This window comes from Chiloscyllium plagiosum, chromosome 35 (assembly GCF_004010195.1).
Source record: "Chiloscyllium plagiosum isolate BGI_BamShark_2017 chromosome 35, ASM401019v2, whole genome shotgun sequence".
Classification (NCBI taxonomy): domain Eukaryota; kingdom Metazoa; phylum Chordata; class Chondrichthyes; order Orectolobiformes; family Hemiscylliidae; genus Chiloscyllium; species Chiloscyllium plagiosum.
This window is the reverse complement of record NC_057744.1, coordinates 7,999,045-8,019,294: the sequence shown is the minus strand read 5'-3', so window position 1 is coordinate 8,019,294 and position 20,250 is coordinate 7,999,045. Positions and strand designations below refer to the sequence as shown.

Below are 20,250 nucleotides of genomic sequence, written 5' to 3'. Positions count from 1 at the left end.
CCCTCTCAGGTTCGCATCCTTCCTGATGGACTCGGCAAATGGCTCTATGCAGCACACAAACAAGGCAGGAGAGAGAAGGCAGCCCTGCCTGACTCCAGATCTGACTGGGAAGCTATCTGATTCCCACCCATTGATTGAGACTGCACTGACAATGTTGGTGTAGAGCAGTCTGATCCAATTGCAGATTCCCTCCCCAAAGCCCATTTTGGAGAGAACATCTCTCATATACCTGTGTGATATCCTGTCAAAGGCTTTCTCCTGGTCCAGGCTGATCAGGCAGGTGTCCAGCCCTCTGTCCTGCACGTAGGCGATCGTATCCCTGAGGAGTGTGAGACTCTCAGCGGTCTTGCTGCCCAGCACAGCACAGGTTTGGTCAGGGTGAATCACCGACCCCAGAGCAGACCTGACCCGGTTGGCGATTACCTTTGACAGAATTTTGTAATCCGCATTCAACAGTGAGATTGGTCTCCAATTTTTGAGTTCCTCCCTCCTCCCCTTCCGCTTGTAGATGAGGGTGATGATGCCTTTCCTCATGGATTCACTCATGGTACCTGCCCGAAGCATACTGACATACACCTCCAGCAGGTCCTGGCCAATCAAGTCCCACAGAGCAGAATAGAGCTCGACTGGTAAGCCGTCGCTTCCGGGAGTTTTATCCTTTTCGAAGGACTCTAGGGCATTGGTCAGCTCGTCCCTATACTATATTATACATGGTATATCATATGCCTGGTATTCATGGTGGAGTTGCTGTCACCATCCTTTTAGTAGACCAAAACCACTTCCTGGTCTAACTGAAAGAGTGTTTTGTGGTTAATAAGATGCAGTTTTAATTCATGTTAGCAACTCGTTACTGTTGCTTTGGGGGAGGGGAAGGAAGTGCAGGAGTAGAGGCACCTGGATGTATATATCTATGGATCATTGAAAGTGGCAGGTTGCGAGAGCAGTTAATAAAGCATACAACATCCTGGACTTTATTAATAGGTGGGGGGATAGAGTACAGACAAAGGAGTGACCATACCAAACCTACACAAGGCACTTTTGGACCTCAGCTGGAGTATAGTGTAGAGTTCTGGGTGCTATGTTATATGAAAGATGCAAACGCGTTGGAAAGAGTGCGGAAGAGAAGGGTTCCAGGAATGAGCAACTTCGTATCTGAGAATGGTTTGGAGCCATTGGGCTGATCTCCTTGAAGTAAAGGTGGTTAAGAGGATATCTGATAGAAGTTTTCAAATTCATTAGTGGTTTGGATACAGTAGATCAGGAGAAACTGGTTGTGCCCCTACAAGAATCAAGAAGGATACGGCACAGATTAGATACGTACCTGATTGTGGCCTCAACTGCAATGGGAAATATAATGTAAGGCATACAAAGGGCAGTTCACCATGGCAACAAGGAGAGTTAGGGATAGCCAGATCCCAGCATCCTCCAGAGACACCCCCAAGATAGCTGCCAGAAGATGTGTGCTGATGCTCCATTGTTGATTCTTGCCTCACCCTATGGCAGGAGTCACCTGGTCCCAGTTCACCACCTGCCACCACTTGATTTGTCAACTGTGGCTGGCCATAGTTCTGGAGGTTTTGTCGCGTGACCTCTTGCCCCAACCACCCTAATGTCAACCTCCTACCGTTGGCTGTTTAACATATCAATCTTTGCAGTGTCCTTGTCAGTTGGGAATTTGTCGTGGCTACCCCATTGTGGGATGTGGGCATTGCCGGCTAGTCCAGCATTTACTGCCCCGTCCCTAGGTGCCCTTGAGAAGGTGGTTGTGAGCTGCCTGCTTGGACCGCTGCAGTCCATGTGCTGTAGGCAGATCCGCAATGGTGTTGTGTAGGAATTCCAGGATTTTGACCCAGCAACAGTAAAGGAACAGGAATATATTTCCAAGTCAGGATGGTGAGTGGCTTGGAGGGGAACTTGCAGGTGGTGGTGCTCCCATGTATCTAAAGCTCTTGTACTTCCAGATGAAAATGATTGTGGGTTTGGAAGATGCTGTCTATGAAGCCTTGGTAAATTTCTGCAGTACATCTTGTAGACAGTACTCACTGCTGCTACTGAACATCATTGGTGGAGGAAGTGGAAGTGGTGTCACATTGGACTCTCCAACAACCTTTTTAATTCCATCCCCAATATTGTCAAAACTAGTAATTGACGATGCTCAATCAAACAGTGGTTAGCACTGCTGTCTCGCAGCACCAGGGACCTGGGTTCAATTCCCACCTCGGGCAACTGTCTGTGTGGAGTTTGCACATTCTCCCAGTGTCTGTGTGGGTTTCCTCTGGGTGCTCTGCTTTCCTCCCACAGTCCAAAAATGTGCAGGTCAGGTGAATTGGCCATGCTAAATTGCCCGTAGTGTTAGGTGCATTAGTCAGGGGTAAATGTAGGGGAAAGGGTCTGGGTGGATTGCCCTTCGGAGGGTGGATGTGGACTTGTTGGGCCGAAGGGCCTGTTTCCACACTGTAGGAAATCTAATCTAAAACGAGAATGAAAACACAGGTTTTTTAAAATTTTAATGCTCGAATGATTTATCTCCCTGGTTGCTCTCAGTAGTGAGTGGCCTGGAGATTAATCTTCAATTTCCCAGAGACACCACGTCAGACCCTGAGGTTTGTACAGTATTTGAGAACGAAATGTGAGGCCTTTGTGAAGAACTGAGCCCACACCCCAGATTGCTGTCTCTTCAGGATTGCCCCAGCATCTTCAGGAATATAAGCTTAAACTTCTGCAAGCAACCCAAGAGAAATTGTTTGGAGGAATTAAAAATGTGTGCTTTTTTTGGTTTATTTTAAGGACTCTTTTCTCTTGGTTCTAAAAATATTGCAGATGGGAGGTGGCTTTGGATTGGTTGACAGACAATGTAAAAATAGATCCAAACTATGGAGGGCAAGGGGGCTTAGTGGTTAGCACTGCTGCCTCACAGCACCAGGGACCTGGGTTCAATTCCACCGTCTGTGTGGAGTTTGCTTATTCTTCATGTGTCTGAGTGCATTTCCACTAGGTGCTCTGGTTTCCTCCCACAGTCCAAAGATGTGCAGGCTAGCTGGATTAGCTCTGGGATATGCAGAACTACAGAGTTAGGCTCGGTAGATTAGCCACAGTGAGGCACAGAGATAAAGCCGGGTGGGACGTTCTTTGGAGGGTTGGCGTGGATTCGATGGGCTGAATGGCCTCTTTCCACAAGTAGGGATTCTATGATTGCAAGGACCTAGCTGCGTTGTTGCTCTCCCATAACTTGATGATACTGTCATTACAAGCCAACCTTGTGTCTCAGCATTTTTTTAAAAATGAAAACAGTTTGCTTTTTGGTTTCGCTTGTGGTCACTTCTCCACATTTTAGCATGGCTGTGTGAGCTGTCGTTGCTTGCTGAGCCATTTAAAACAAAAGGCCAAAAATTTCCATCGTGTAAACTAATTGCTGTGCTGATTTGATGCAAATACATGACTCATATAGACCTCATCTTAAAATATATTAATAGCATTCTGTTAATTTTTTGGATTGATTTTAAAGTGAACAACACTGATATCCTCCATTGGACATAAACGGTTTCCTGAAAAACTAAAAATGATTTCTTTCTCTACCATTTCTTGTGGTTTAAAGTTTAGCCAAGCCACTGCCACAAGGATTATGGGCATGAGTTTAACCTTTCACCCTGGGCTGAAACATTCCATGCTCTATTTGATCTACTGGGTACTTTAAAACATTGCTAAATTTATCACGCCACTAATTGCGTTCAGATTCCTCTCATGTCACAATCTATCCTAAAGACCCTCAGCACACGTGTGTGTGTTGCCTAATGCTGTAATCTCCTTGTACTCCTATCAGATGTACAACAAAGACTTGGTGGAGTAATGAACACATTAGTATTCAAAAATGACAGAGTGGCAGAAACATCTGGTGAATTTAATTAATTAGGCATGGATTGCCCTGCAGAATGTTCAATGAATCCAGCTGGTGTTACAGAAAAGCTCTTGTGGCTTTGTTTCACTTTTTTAAATAATCAACCTGGTCAGATGTGCCCTTTTACAGGAAGGGTGTTGTTAAACTTGAGAGTGTGTGGAAAAGATTTACAAAGATGTTGCTGGGACTGGAGGGTTTGAGCTATAGGAAAAGGTTGAATAGGCTGGGGCTTTTTACCCTGGAGCATCAGAGGCTGAGGTGTGACCTCAGAGAGGTTTATAAAATCATGAGGGGCATGGATAGGGTGAATAGCCAAAGTCTTTTTCCTAGAGTGGGCAAGTCCAAAACTAGAGGGCATAGGTTTAGGGTGAGAAGGGAAAAATTTGAAAAGGACCTGAGAGGTAACATCTTTGCGCAGAGAGTGGGGCATGTGTGGAATGAGCTGCCAGAGGAAGTGGCGGAGGCTGGTGCAATTACAACATTTAATAGGCATCTGGATGGGTATATGAATAGGAAGGATTTAGAGGGATATGGGCCAAATGTTGGCAAATGGGACTAGGTCAGTTTGGGATGCCTGGTCAGCATGGACAAGTTGGACCGAAGGGTCTGTTTCCATGCTGTATGACTGTGTTATATCACACCTCCTTGGCCATCACATCTTGAGGTGGGACTTGACCCTAGACCTTCCTTTCCAGATGTGAGAGCTTTACTCCTGCATCACAGTTAGCTTCACAGTTGCTTTTATGAAAGACCCGACCAATTGAATGAAGTGGCACATTCTACAGCTGTGGAATCGTGATGGGAGCGAGATTGTTGTTCCTTCGTAAGTGCGTGATCAAATCTTGGAACTCCCTTTCTCACCAAGTCACAGGTACAGCCACACCAAGTGGGCCTCTAGCAGTCCTGGAGGATGACTCACCAGCCCCTCCTGCAGGGAAGTTAGAGATGAGCCACAAATGCTGACCTAACAGAGATGTTCGTATCCTGTGAAAGAATTAGATTTTGATTACCAGTCCTGTGGCAAATCTCAAATCTACCTCCTTCCTCCAAACTCCTAACAAAACCGAGAAGAAATGAGTTGTAAAAATTGATGATCATATCTGTCAGAAGTATCTCAGGCTGGTTCACATTCTGATGTGCAGTGGCTGTTCTGAAAGAGGAGGACAATTTACAGGAGAATGGGTAACCACGGATTGGTGGAGCCAAGGGCCGCCTCCTTTTGATCAAAGTGCATTTTCAGTGCTGGATGGTCACTTATTTCATGAGGTGAATTCTGTGAAAAGAAACATGCTCTCTATCACCTCAGTGGACATGGCTTCAGTTTATTGTCTAATCTGAAAGACGTCATCTGCAGCAATGTGACACTCCCTCAGTACCATAGTGGAGCGTCAACTTGTTCTTGTGTCTTGGAGTGGGATTTCTTCCCCGGATCTTGTGAATCTGAGCCATGACTGAGAGAAGTAAGGTCTTAAAGCTGCCAATAAAACTGGAAGATATTCCTTTGTCTGGATTTTTTCCAATCAAATGTTTTAATTGGTGACTATGCTGTGTGAGTCAGTGGTCTGTGATTGGTGCTTTTGCATTTTTTATTTATTCTTTGTTTGTCTTTATTTCAGAGCTCTGTGCAGATCAGTTTTGAAGAGGGACCGCAGCTACCCTCAACAGCAAGCATCAGTCACGTGACATGTACAGACCAATCCGAACAGAGTATGGTAAGTTAGTAAATCTGGAATTGAAAGCTAGTCTCGTTTCCTCAAAACCAGGATTTGCCAATTTAAAATGCAGATTAGATTAGATAACCTGCAGTATAGAAACAGACCCTTTAGCCCAACAAGTCCACACTGATCCTCTGAAGACTAACACACCTAGACCCATTCCCCTACCCTATATTTACCCCTGACTAATGCACCTAAAACTATGGGCAATTTAGCATGGCCAATTCACCTGGCCTGCACATGATTAGATTCCCTACAGTGTGGAAACAGGCCCTTCAGCCCAACCAGTCCACACTGACCCTCCAAAGAGCAACCCTTTCCCCTCTGACTAATGCACCTAACACTATGGGCAATTTAGCATGGCCAATTCACCTGACTTGCACATCTTTGGACTGTCGGAGGAAACCGGAGCACCTGGAGGAAACGCACACAGACACTGGGAGAATGTGCAAACTTCACAGAGTCGCCCGAGGCGGGAATCAAACCCGGGTCCCTGGCGCTGTGAGGCAGTAGTGCTAACCACTGAGCCACCATGCTGTCCCAGAGACTGGGTAGCATTTTTACTCCATGGATTGTGGGCCTTTGGAACTCTACTCCTGAAAATGCAGCAAAAGCAGAGTGCATGGATATTTTGAAAGGCAGAGGTGGATAGGTATTTGTTCAACAAAGGAGTGAAAGCTTGTCAGGGGGTACCTAAGTCTTATGGATTTGAGGTCACAATCAGTTCAGCCATAACTCTATCAAATAGTAGAGTAGGCCCGAGGGGCCAAATGGCCTACTTCTGCTTATGGTACCTAGTTTAATAGTAACTGTATAACTATCATCGATTATGGTACAAATGCATTGGGCTCACTAAAGAGGTTTAGTGAAGGAAATCTGTGGCCCTTACCTGGTCTGACTCCAGACCTACAGCAATATGGTGGACCCTTGACTGCCATCTAAAATAATCTTAGCAAACCAGTCTGTGGGTCAAGGGCAATTAGGAATGGACAACGAATACTGGCCCTGGCAGTATTACCTGCAACCCATGAAAGAATAAAGAAAACAATATAGATAGAACAAGATGTCAGTATTCGGGATTTGGAAACATGATGGCTACTTCCACACAGCAGTGTACCATAAACCGTGTACCATTAGCCCTTCCTCATGAAGGGCTTACACCCGAAACGTTGACTCTCCTGCTCCTCGGATGCTGCCTGACCTGCTGCACTTTTCCAGCACCTCACTTTTCGACCCTGACTCTCCAGCATCTGCAGTCCTCACCTTCTCCCAGTGTACCATAAACACTAATGCAATAATAATCTGATAGTATGAGGTCAGTTGAAAGATACATATTGAGCCAGGACACCAGGGGAAAAATAGTCCCCTCTGCCTCTTCATAATAAGTTGTTTCTGTCCACCGAAGCGACCGGCTAGTTTTGAAGTGCAAGGTCTGTTGTGAAAGACAACCCTGTAACTGTACTCTTTGTACTGCCCTCAACTGGATTTTTGACTTAACTGGCTAGAGTGAGACTGGAACCTGATTGTGTTCCCCAGTGTTAGTGAATGGAATGTATAGACACGGGCGATGGGAGGAACCAACAGGCTAGCTGTGTCAAAAGGGATCAGTGGAGAGTGATAATGTGGTCTGAAGGAATCCCTGAGATCTAATGGAAAGAGTACAGGGTGATAGACATGATAGTTAAGGGTTAATATGGTTTGGATTGATCGTATAAATATGGAGAGCTAGTAATCAGCAGGGTGAAAGTTTTAAGATCTGTGGTTAACTGAAGTGAAATTCTAACTAAAAGTGTGGATTCAAACCTATTTAAATGCAGTTATCTTTGTGTGTATAACAACCACTGTCACTTCACACTGTGGTGTGGACTTATCAAAACTCTTTACCAAGATAAATAACCTCTCCGGGTCAAAGGTTATGGTCAAAAATTGTATAAGCCTTTTGTACACACACCCCATTTTCAACACCTCATTAGATTTTCGATGTTTTTACTTCCCTCCAACTTCCTGCCCAAAGAAACTGAGGGAGGAATCTGCAAAGTATATTAATCGCTGAACTAGACAGAAGTTGCAACGTAAGCTGAAGTCGTCATGGCACAAGATAACATTTAAAAACAGGAGCAGATATAAGGCATGCTCTTGAACAAAAAGGTCATGGCTGATCTACTACCTCAATTCCATCTTTTTGTCTTATCTGCATACCAGCTGACTCCCTCAATGTTCAAAGATCTGGCAATCTCTGTCTTGAATCTACAAAGTTGCTGTTTTGTTCCATATCAGTAAGTAGTTCTAGAATCCTACTCCCATGTTCCACAACAGCAGCATTTCATAGTTGTCTTCTTCAGAAACCATCGCCTTCAGTTTTGCCAGCACAGACTAGTTGTTTGCAGCATTGTCAGATGCTAATTGTTAAGGAGCATCTCTAAATCACATTTCCAGTCAAACTGGCATGAAACAATAAAACGGGGATCAGCAAACATTATTCAAATTATTCTGTTAAGACACTGTTAAGAGTGGGCGGAACGGTGTCTCCGTGGTTAGCATTGCTGCCTCACAGTGCCAGGAACCAGGGTTCGATTCCAGCATTGGGCAACTGTTTGTGGAGTTTGCACACTGTCCCTGTGTCTATGTTTCATCTGGATGTTCTGGTTTCCTCCCACATCCAAAGATTTGCAGGTTAGGTAGATTGGCCATGCTAAATCTCCCATAGTGTCCAGGGATGTGTAAGTTAGGTGGGTTAGCCACAGGAAATGCAAGGTTACAGGGATAGGGTCTGGGTGTGATGCTCTTTGGAGGGTCGGTGTGGCCTGAATGGGCTGAATAGCCTGCTTCCACGCTGTTAGGATTCAATGATGATACATTTCTGTGTTCAGCTGTGGTCTGGTTGGTAGTGTTCCTGCTTCTGAGGCAGAATGTTCCAGATTCAGGTCCCATTTGAAAGCAAAGACCAAGACTGACACTCAAGTGTGATAACGAGGAGGTCCTGCCTGTCAGAGTCACTGGTTTTCAAATGAGATTTTGTACTAAGGCCTGTCTGCCCATTCAGGTGGAGGTAAAAGATCTCATGGCACCCTTTTCAAAGGAGAGGAGTTATCCCTGGCGTCCTGACCTATATTTATCTCTCAATCTGCATCATCGAAACAAAGATGTTTCAGTGTTTTTCAACTAGCATCCCCCAGGATTGCAAAAGAAACTATAAGAGGTAAAAGCAGAAAGAGGCTACTCAGCTCATTGAGTCTGTTCTGCTATTCATTGAGATCATTGTCAGATTCAATAATCCTCAACTCCACTTATGTTTTTCCCGAGAACCCATGACCAAATGGTTTAATGCAATTTTCAAATAATTTTAAAATGCCAACAGATACAGAAGTAGTTTCTTTAAAACTGTGTCAAAAAAACTGAAATGAAATATGTATGTTTAGTTAGCATTGTACAGTTATATTACAGATATGCGGTATTTAACATTATAGTTTGGAGAGGTGACGGCCTAGTGATATAATCCAGGGACCCTTATAATATTCTGGGAGTCTGAGTTCGAATCCCACCACAGCAGATGGTAGTATTTGAATTCATTTAAAAATAACTGGAATTAAAAGTCTAATTGTGACCATGATTCGATTGTCAGAATAAGAACTATCTGGTTCACTAATGTCCTTTAGGGAAGGAAACCGCCATCCTTTCCTGGTCTGGCCTACATGTGACTCCAGACCCACTGCAATGTGGTTGACTCTGGGCAATTAGGGATGAGCAATAAATGCTGATCTAGCCGGTGACATCCTCATCCCTAAATAATGTTTTAAAAAAATTATTTTATTTTGTTTTGATTTTAACTGATGAGAAGGACAAAGGAATTTTTTCCACAAAGTTTCATAGTATGTTAAAGAGTTCTTTAACCAAAAAATGTTTGTAAAGACTGATCCAGTTGTACTTAGCTATTGGCAAGCATTTGCTAAGTACAGATTGCTTGCTGCCTTTCCTATAAATGCTACAATTTTCTGACCTGGAAATATATTGCCACTGCTTCAGTGTCACTGGGTCAGAATCCTCAAACTGATGAAGGGCTTTTGCCCGAAATGTCAATTTTCCTGCTCCTCGGATGCTGCCTAACCTGCTGTGCTTTTCCAGCACCAATGTGGTCTAAACTCTGGTTTCCAGCGTCTGCAGTCCTCACTTTTGCCCAGAATCCTCAAACTGCCTCCCTCTCAGCATTGCGGACTGCAGCAGTTCCAGAAGATGGCTGATCACCACCACCTGAAGGGCAAGAGGGGACTGGCAATAATGCTGGCTGAGTCAGCCATACCCATGTCCCACCAGTTAATAAAATAAAATGCTTGAGGGGAAAGATATAAAAGGGACCTAAGGAGCAACATTTTCACACACAGCTGCCAGAGGAAGTGATAGAGGCTGGTACAATTACAACATTTAAAAGGCATGTGGATAGGTCTGTTGAGTAGAAGGGATTAGAGGGATATGGGCCAAGTGCTGGCAAATGGGACTAGATTAGGTTGGGATATCTGGTCGGCATGGACGAATTGGACCGAAGGTTCTGTTTCCATGTTGAACATCTTAATGACTCTGCCTGTCAAGTGTTTACAGAAGTATGGTGGCCTTGAGAGGTGCTACATAGAAACATAGAAAATAGGAGCAGGACTAGGCCATTCAGCCCTTTGAGCTTGTTCTGCCATTCATTATGATCCAAGTCAATAGCCTGTTTCTGCTTTTCCCCATGTCCTTTGATCTCTTTAGCCCCAACTGCCTTATCCAACTCCTTCTTGAAATCCTACTGTTAGGGCCTCAGCTGCTTTCTGTGGCAGTGAACTCCACTGGCTGACCAATCCTGATTGAAGACATTTCTCCTCATTCTCAATCCTAAATGATTTACCCCCTGGTTCTGAACTTGCTCATCATCAGGAATATCCTTCCTGCATCCACCCTGTCTCGTCTTGTTAGAGTTTTGTAGATTTCTATGAGATCCCTCCAGCAACAGTAGTCCTGATTAATTCAACCTCTCCTCATATGTCAGTCCTGCCGTCCCAGGAATGAGTCTGGTAAACCTTTGCTGCACTCCCTCCATATCTTCCTTAGATATGGAAACCACAACTGCACACAATATTCCAAGTGTGGTCACACCAAGGCCCTGTATATTTGTAGCAAGACATCCCTGCTCCTGTACTCGACTCCTCTCACTATGAACACTAACATATCATTTACCTTCCTCACCATCTGCTGCACTTGCAGCGACTGGTGCACAAGGCCACTCAAGATCTTGTTGCACATTCCCCTTTCTCAATTTATAGCCAAATCTAATGGCCAGCTCCCCAATCAGCTGTCTCCTACAGCAGTTTGACTTTGTGTTTGCAAGGCAGAAGTGGATGCTGCAGATGCTGGAGATTAGAGTCAAGATTGGAGTGGTACTGGAAAAGCACAGCAGATCAGGCAGCATCTGAGGAGCAGGAAAATCGATGTTTCGGGCATAAGCCCTTCATCAGGAATGAGAGTTGCAAGCTCTTGCTAATGTTATGTTTTGCTTTAATTTTTTTTTTAAATGCTTAGAATTATGAATATCTACACAGAGGAATTTTCAGGAAGAAAGGGTGATGGGAACCAAACTCTTTCTTTTAAAAAGCTTTGTTGTTGACTGTTTCTGTTTGCTGCAGGTTCTTTGCTGTCAGTTGATGGTCGATGCAATTCAGTTCCCTGTCTCTGTTACCCAGCAGTCTCCAGCTGCCGTTTCCATGGAATCCTACCAGGTGACCTTGGCTCCACTTAAAGCCCAGGTATTTAGTGTAACGTCATACTCAAATAAATGATTCATCGTTGCTAACATTGGTGAATGATAAATGATGTTCCAGTTCATTGTGAAAGGATTTGACAGAAACCTCAATGGCAGTCTGATGTTACGCAGTGACTGGTCCCAGGCACCAGGCCTTAGGAAGGAGAGATGGTGGTACAGTGGTAATGTCAATAAGCTAGTAATTCAGCCCTCTGGGAAAATGGGTTCAAATCCACCACAGCCACTGGAGTGAATTCTGTTAATAAATCTGGAATTAACAGCTGGTTTATAGGAACTAGGACTTAGTATTTCAGCCTGTCGAGTCTGCTATACCATTTTAATTCGATTGTGGTTGATCTTAACTTGGCCGTAACTCCACTTTGCTGCACGTTCTCCATAACCTTCAAATTAAGATTAAACCACCATTCTCTGTCCAATAGCAGAACGGATAGGTTCTGGTAAGAATATGGTGACTTTACCTTTATCTTTTACTACTTAATAATCTGTCTATCCCCTCCTTCAATTTACTCAGTGTTCCAGCATCCATCACAATCTGGGGTAATGAATTCCACTGATTCTCCACCCTTTGACAGAAGTAATTTCTCCTCCTCTCTGTATTAAATGTATCACTGTTAATTACTATCGTCAATTATTGTAAAGATCCATCTGGTTCACTGATGTTCTTTAAGCAAGGAAATCTGCTGTACTTACCTGGTCTGGCCTACATTTAACTCCATAACAAAGTGGCTGCCTATTAACTGCCCTGCAAAATAGCCAGGAGGCAATTCCCCTTGTTAAGGGCAATTAGAAATGGGCAACAAATGCTGATCTTGCCAATGACTCCCACATTCCATGATAGAATAAAGAAAAGGAATAAAATTATCTTGGGCGGAAGCGAGATTCCCTGGAATTTCAAAGATATGGGGATGATTTTGTTGAGCCCTTCAAGGGGAAAGGTTGGACAGAATGGAACCCTCTCTGTTGGCTGGGAATTTAAGATGAGTTGGAACTATCTAAAATTCAGAGCCAGCGGCTCTGGATGACGTTTACAAGCATTTAGTTACACAAACAGTGGAGTACGTTTCACGCACTCTTCCACAAATATAATTCATCTTCGAACAATTGTAAATTTTCAATCTGAGGTTGATAGATTTCCATGTGAACTTAAGTATTAAGGGCTATGGGGTGCAGTTTAACTGAAGTCTCCACTGAATGGCGGAATGGAGACACTTTGTAATCATTAAAGGAACCAAGGATTCTGTGATAAAGCAGAAAAATGGAGTTGAGGATTATCCAAGCAGCCATGATCTCATTGAATGATGCAGCACACTCGATGTGCTGAATGGCCTGTTCCGCTCCTTTGTCTTATGGAACAAGCTCAATGGCCTGTATAATCTCCTTCCAACCCTACATTCAATGATGGCGGATAAGCTGAAGAGCATATCTGTGTATAGATGGGTCCCAGTATTTGTAGGAGTTATATTGACATTTTAAAGTGGCATATTGTATCTTTTTTTTACTCATACTTGTTTTGCTGGCTCCCTGACTTCATGGTTATTCCAGGGATTTTAATGTTAGTTTATAGAGTGGGAGTGATGTTTTGGAGGTGAAAATACTGCAGAATTGTTAAGCCTTACAACTGCTATAATTTTGAAATGTTTTTAAAAAATCAGTAAACAGCAAACGCACGATGGCACAGTGGTTAGCACTGTTGCCTCACAGCGCCAGAGACCCGGGTTCAATTCCCGCCTCAGGTGACTGTCTGTGTGGAGTTTGCACATTCTCCCCATGTCTGCGTGGATTTCCTCCGGGTGCTGCAGTTTCCTCCTACGGTCCAAAAATGTGCAGATTAGGTGAATTGGCCATGCTAAATTGCCCGTAGTGTTAGGTGTAAGTAAGCTGATTTAATCTAATCAATCAAAGAGGCTGCCAGAAAGTTACATTTATCTCACAGGATGCTTGGAACACAAATGTGATAAAGGTAAGCTTCAACAGTAGACAGACTTCCTCAGGCCCCATCTGGAGAACTGCTCTTTGTTCTGGGCTCTGGGGGTGGAATTGTTACCAGCCCAGCAGAATAATACCAGGCCTGATGTTAGGTTCTTTTATTCTGAGATTCTTACAAATGTGATGCAACTGCAACACACCAACTGGTGTGAACAAGCAACCAAATTTTATTAAGCACAGTACAGTACGAGCTTTGGAGAAACCCTGAATACTCTTCGCCATGCTTGCGAGTCGTGTCCAGCGGTCTCTCTGGAGAGACCTTCAACACACACCTAGGAGGGTTCCCAGAGTCGTGGCAAAAGCTCTCTCTGAACAAAGGAAACAGTCTGTCCTTTATACAAAACTCTCAACATCACAGTTAGTACTGCCCACAAGACAACCCTCAGCCATCCCCTCATAGTCACATGCTACTCCAGGTACAATGCAGTGACCACCCCACCTCCAGCAACAATGTAATCATCCCTTAATGGTCAAATCTGTTGCAAAATGTTTGTCCTAACTATAGGGGAGTAGTCAAATTCGAACTGTAATGTTCGTATTGATTTCTGGATGACAATGTAAATCATCCCTGAATGGTAAGGAAATGGCCATGTAAACCTCCCACATTCCACGTATAAGCTAAAGACACACCACCTTACCCCTGGGGCATTTGATTTCTTGCAGGTCAGCAGAGCAAATCAACTCTTTAATATCTCACTAAGAGGGTTAAGTAATGAAGGCAGCATGCATGACCTTGACCTGTATCGCCTTGTTAAAGTATAAAAGAAGGATTTGATGGGGCTAGATACAGAGAATTTATTTCATCTCATCTTAAAGTACAGCCAAGTTATTCCAGGCTGGAGTGAAATGGAGAAGTACTGTTCTAGGAATATGGTTCTTGAAATTTGTTACTGGACCCCACACTGTGGATGTTGGGGGAGGCTTAAATATCTTTTAGGACTGAGATAGACAGATTTTGCCCAATCATGGCATCATGGAGTGTAGAGCTACAGTTGAAAAGTGGAGATGAGGTAAATGTTAGCCCTGATATAACTGAATAGCAGAGCTGAGTGCCTCAACGTCCTAATCCTAACCAACATCAAGAATGCTGTGTCCATAAATCTCCACATCTGAAGTTATTCTAGAAGGTCATTTGCTAATGAACAATGGTTGATGGTTCACTGCCCGCTGCTTAGCTACAGCCTGAGTTGTGCCGGGAATACTTTTTTCTGTGTCAGGGATCTGGCTTTCCTTCACCTGTGCCAATGCTAACTGTGATGGAAACATTAGAAACAGGAGCACAAGAAGCCAGCTGACTCATTCAGCCTGCTCTGCCACTCAATAAGACTGACTGATCATCCTGCCTAATCTTCGTTTCCCCTAATTGTAAGGAGTCACAGAGTCATACAGCACAGAAACAGACCCTTCGGTCCAATCAGTCCATGCCGACCATAATCCCAAAATAGACAAGACCCACCTGCCTGCTCCTGGCCCATTTCCCTCCAAACTGTTCCTATCCATGTACTTACCCAGATATCTTTTAAACATTGTAACTATACTTGCATCCACCACTTAGTCTGGAAGTTTGTTCCACACACAAACCGCTCTCTGCGTTAAAAACAAAAATTGCCCCTCGTGTCTTTTTTAAATCTTTCTCCTCTCACCTTAAAAAAAAACGTCCCCTAGTGTTGAAATCCCCCACCCTGGAAAAAAGACACCGGTCATTCACCTTATCAATATCCCTCGTGATTTTATAAACCTTTGTAAAGTCCCCCTCAGTTTTGATGCACTTGACAACTCGCAGCGTTGTGAACCTTTGAAACCTCCGCTGCCAGAGTCAAGCTGTTTGCCTCAGCTCTGTGCTAACTGACTGATGACTAATTCTGGGACTATGGCTGCTGGTACTAGGCTATCTGACCAGCTTCCTTCATCCTCCTGTCACATCTTCTTCAAGAGTTTTTATATGTTTCGATGAGATCACTTCTCATACTTCTAAGCCTGAGAGAGACTGTTGGCCAGTTCTGTTCAATCTGTCCCTCTTATTACAGGAACTAATCTAGTAATATTTGAATAACTGAGAGCAGTTTAGAAAAGATCACTAATGTGATTATGAGAACCCGATCAGTACGTGCTATTAGGCATGAAGAGAGACCTTGCCTTCCTTTGCTCACTTGTGAAATCAGGGAGCTGAGTGTTTGAGCTGAGAAACACAACCAGATATCCAGCTCATTCCATGACTGTTCATTAGCAAGACACATTTAATCAAAGAAAGAGACAAAGCAGAAACATCACTGCAGTGAAATACAGTCATGACATCACCCTGCCTCCCAACACAGGCGAATAGAAACCCACATCAAGAAATGATCAATGTTATGTTAATTAGCATTAAAGGAGCACTTAGCTGGAAAATAAATTAATAATGGGGAGGTTTAATGGCTATCAGGAGCTGCCTGATAATGTCAAAAGGGAAGCTGTTGCAAGGACAATTATGCACACTCAGAAGCAATATATCTGAGAGTTTTCTCCAGCCACTGAAATGATGACGAGAGATCATTAACTTGCAGTGATGAAGAGGAGCCAGGGCTAAATTGCAAGGGTATTAATCAAAAACCAGAGTGCTTTTTGCCGGTATTTACCTTGTCAAGCTGCCATTATAGATACTCCATTTTATTTACAGGATAAATTAAAACTAAAACCAGAATTTTGGATAACCACAATTAATCTTCCATATGCAACTTGCCATCCTCAAGGAATTATTGATCCAAGATATTCCCCAAATAGAAGATCTTGATAAACTGATTATGAGGACAGAAAATACTGCTATCTTCCCCTTTTGATTCAATAATTCAATGCACTGCACAATATCCAAGGCCCTGGGTTCAATATAAAACATGTCCTGAGTTCAGTGAGAGTGCCTGTTGCAGCATTATCACTGCTTCAATGCCAGCTGCTAATTACTATCCAGTGCTGGCTACTGGCAGGTGCTTGTGTGAATGTTAAGTACGAATAGCATGACGTTCAGCTGCAATCTCTCTTACCAACCCAAATAGGCTTTTCAATAAGAAAAAAAAACATTTTAATAAAGCTTTTGTTCAAAAGCCTTGTAGAAAACTAAATGAGTAAACAGGGAAAAATGGTAACGGCTCACTGAGACGGATTGGGAAGGGCTGGGTGGGGACTGGACTGCATCTGGAGTGAAGAGTGGGATTCACCTTGCAGGAGGATGCCCCCGAAGCTGGTGAAGCTACAGAGATGGACAATAAGAGTGCTGAGAAGACCAGAAAACAAGATGCGAGAGGGTACAAGGGATGACAAAACAAGGATATGCAAGAGTTAGGGAAATATTATATTGGTGGTCTGTACTTGGAATAACTTAATGAAAGTAGAGGCATTTACTTCAGGTCTTTGCAAGGTGAGTTACCTTCAAGGAAAACACATTATTTAATTGGGATAGCCGTAAGGCGGATTTATGGCTTTTCTTTTTCCCTTTCATACTATCTGGGTGTTTCTGGAAAGGTCAGCATTTGCTGCCCAGCCTAATTGCCCCTGAACTGAATCACTTTTAGAGGGTGGTTAGGAGGCAACCACACTGCTGTGGGTCTGGAATCATGTGTAGGCCTAGATCAGGTGAGGACGGAAAATTTCCTTCCCTGAAAGACATTTGTGAGCCTGATAACTATTTTATGACAGAGATACAGACACAGACACACTAGTATCCTTACATACGTATGATGAAGGACACCACTTCAACACATCCATCCTAGGACAAGCCAAACAGAGACTGCACGAGAATTCCTAGAAGCATGGCATTCTCTATCAACAAACACATTGACTTGGATCCCATCTATCACCTCCTGAGAAAAAGAATAGAAAATGATGTCACGATAGGAAATGACATCACCAAACCCAAGGAAACTCAAACAAATAAATAGTAAGTGGGCTGCACCATTAGTGCTTCATTCAGAGGTTCACTGAAGATGTTACCTCGTACGGTGACGAAACATCTGAAAACGAACCATCCAGCTCAGCGAGCAAACCTACATCCACAAACCCAGCAGGTCTGGAAGTGGAGAGAGAAACAGATTCCATGTTTTGACTCCAATGTAACCCTGCTTCAGAGCCATTATCTGTGTTTGTTTCCTATTTCCAGTGTCTGCAGTGGTTTGCCTTTAATCAGACTTTTTAATGATACTCAATACAAGACAAGAGATTCCAGAGTAGAATCAGGTTTGACAAACTAATAAGTTTTTTATTTTTGCAATTTGTTTACTGTGGTCAGTCAGTCAGTAAATATTTTGACATGAGGCTGCCAATGTACTTCTAGTGAAATAACATGTTAATGATACAAAAAAAAAGTTTAAAATAATACAAAACTATATACACAAGACAAAGTGGAAAGATCTTATTGTAAGCAACAAAAAGAAAGATTCAGCCCCTTTTTTTTTAACCAGCAATAACCTGTACAGATTCTCAACCCCATTCAAGTATCATTCCTATTCTTCGCTCTTAAGGTCACAAGAATTTCTTTTAGGCCACTCTCTGCATAGTCACAAGATATCATACTCTTCATCTCTCCCTGAAACATACAGATGGGCTAATCACTGATCTTTCTCTGACTACTTTGAGGTTGCTAAAACAGCTCAGGCCTATCTTCCATCTTTGATGACCTTAAGGTTTTTAAAAAGTAAACTGCTCTTGCTTATTGTTTGTTCACCTGTGGGATGTTGGCATAATTGTTTGGGCCCTTCCCTAACTGGCCTTGAGAAGGTGGTGGTGAGCTAATGTCTCAAACTGCTGCCGAAATGAAACTATAATTCTGAACTCAACTGGCTTATGGCTCTTGGCTACCTTTCTTTTCTGAGCCTCCTAAAACTCAGGTCAACATTAAGCTGCAGTCATCTTACTGGGTAGCTTCTACACTCATTCGGCTTATATCATTTGCTTTGGGAAATGTTGTTCTGACCAAGTGCTCAAAGAAAATGAGTTTCTGACCCTTACAAAGAAATTCACCTTCACAGAACTGGGAACAAAAAAAAACGTGTTTTACTTTAGAAGCAAGTTGCCAAATAAGAAACGTCCATCACAGTGGTCACGTAAATGTGGTACTAGATGATCAATGCCCATGGAACATTACCTGGCAAATGGAGTCTCATGCTTTCTGCTGGCTCCTTCACTTGATTGGCATTGGCTGTGAATTTGTGTCTGGCTGTTGCATGGCACAGCAAGTGTCAACCTATGGATGTGTTACACTGCAGGGCCATCTAGAGGTGCACTTTGGAAGCAAAATAACTCCAATACTCTACCAGTCTCACTGCAGCTTCTCTGGGAGATGTATATTTGATGTGGCTGTCCTTTGGCGTTGCATTGTTAGCTGTTGTTTTGTTCTGCAGATGGAGATTTGTTTGGAAGAAGCAGAGGTTGAGGGGCTGCTGGTCACTTGGTCATTCAAGGAACCCCCTGCTCTATCCCTCACAGTCACGTCCAAACTACAAAAAGGGGTAAGAGAGTGAACTTTTTTTTTCTGCTGTTGTTATTTTTGACATTTGTTTCATTTGATTGATGAAGAATTGTTGTCAAGTAATAACAGGTGACTGGGAGAATAAGTTCTGGCTGGATGAATCCAGTGAGGAATGTGTTATGAAGTCATCAGTGCAAATAACAGGTGTAAATTGCATGGGTTATTTTGATGTTGGATATTTACTGATGCTGAGCCATTGGATACGACTGCCCTATTCCCCCCCCCCCCCCCCGCCACTACAACCCAACATAGGGGAGGACGAGATTAAGGTATTGAGCCATGATCATATTGAATAGTGGAGTACACTCCAGGGATCAAATGGCTTATTTCTACTCCTCTCTTCTATGCTTCTGTGAGGACTTATGTGCTTTTATTTTGTAAGAAAAGGGAATGGAAATGCACTGAGGGACAAATTGTCCTATGACCATAGCAGCATTAGCAATCCATTGGAGAAATTGTGGTTAGTGGATGTTTGCCTGGATTCATAGCAACAGAAGCACCCATTGAGAATAACAGCAACTTACAGATTTCCACTGGTAATCATTTACAAACTGTCCCGAGGCTCTTCATGCTTGGAACAGTGCCATTTTGGACTTGATGTTCTGATTAGCAATGGTCTGACAGCATTGGTAACCTCCGTATTTTAGAGTGAATGAAGTCATGGTAAGGAAATGTCTGGCATCGACAAAGTTTGCGGCCACCTGCAGACTTGGTCCGAGTTGGAATTAGTTTGGAGTCTCTGTGGATTGTTTGAGGTTGGACATTACCGACATGCGCCCCACTTTGGGTTGGATTCTTGCTCAGCAGCTTCCTTCCAGTCTTTGGGCTGCAAAGCCCAAACTCATGGTTGCAAGGTGACACAGAGGTGATGTTACTTTGGCGGATATGCATTGTACACCTGTGTTTCTATCTTGTAATCTGCCAGCAGTGAAGTGGACTATCTCTGTTCTCCAACACTACACTGAGAAAGAGATTGTAAATTTGTTCACCTCTTCGATATGTTTTGCCTGGACAGGGGAATGAGGGGAAAGCAGATGTTTCCACCATCCAAGAACTGATTGAGGATACAATCGTCAGCACTAGTCCAGCCATGTTGGTCAATCTCAAGGCACACATAACAAATACAACAGTAAGTGGCAACTTTCTATCAATGTTACCTGTTCCATCTCTGACAGCCACATTCCCCTCACTCCAATATTCCCAAAAGTATATGCATGACTGAGTTGTTTGTCCCTTCTCAGAACTGAAGAGCAGCGTAGTTACTAAGCAAAGGCTTTTTTTCTTTCCAGCTACTTGGCAGGGGGGTGGGGGTTGTGGTGGGGTGGGGTGTGTGGGTGGGGAGGTGATGTTTGGACATGGGTAATGC

At 43.4% G+C, this 20,250-nt stretch overlaps 1 protein-coding gene across 2 annotated transcripts in view; it reads left to right on the top strand.

Moving 5' to 3' along the window:
- c2cd2l (c2cd2 like) overlaps window positions 1-20,250 on the top strand; it is a 154,230-nt gene that overhangs the window by 99,003 nt on the left and 34,977 nt on the right. For both annotated transcript variants that reach the window (XM_043676586.1, XM_043676587.1), the window contains exons 2-5: window positions 5,512-5,607; window positions 11,265-11,384; window positions 18,757-18,864; window positions 19,900-20,013. In XM_043676586.1, coding sequence (XP_043532521.1) covers window positions 5,512-5,607; window positions 11,265-11,384; window positions 18,757-18,864; window positions 19,900-20,013 — 438 coding nt within the window. The remainder of the gene's footprint in view (window positions 1-5,511; window positions 5,608-11,264; window positions 11,385-18,756; window positions 18,865-19,899; window positions 20,014-20,250) is intronic.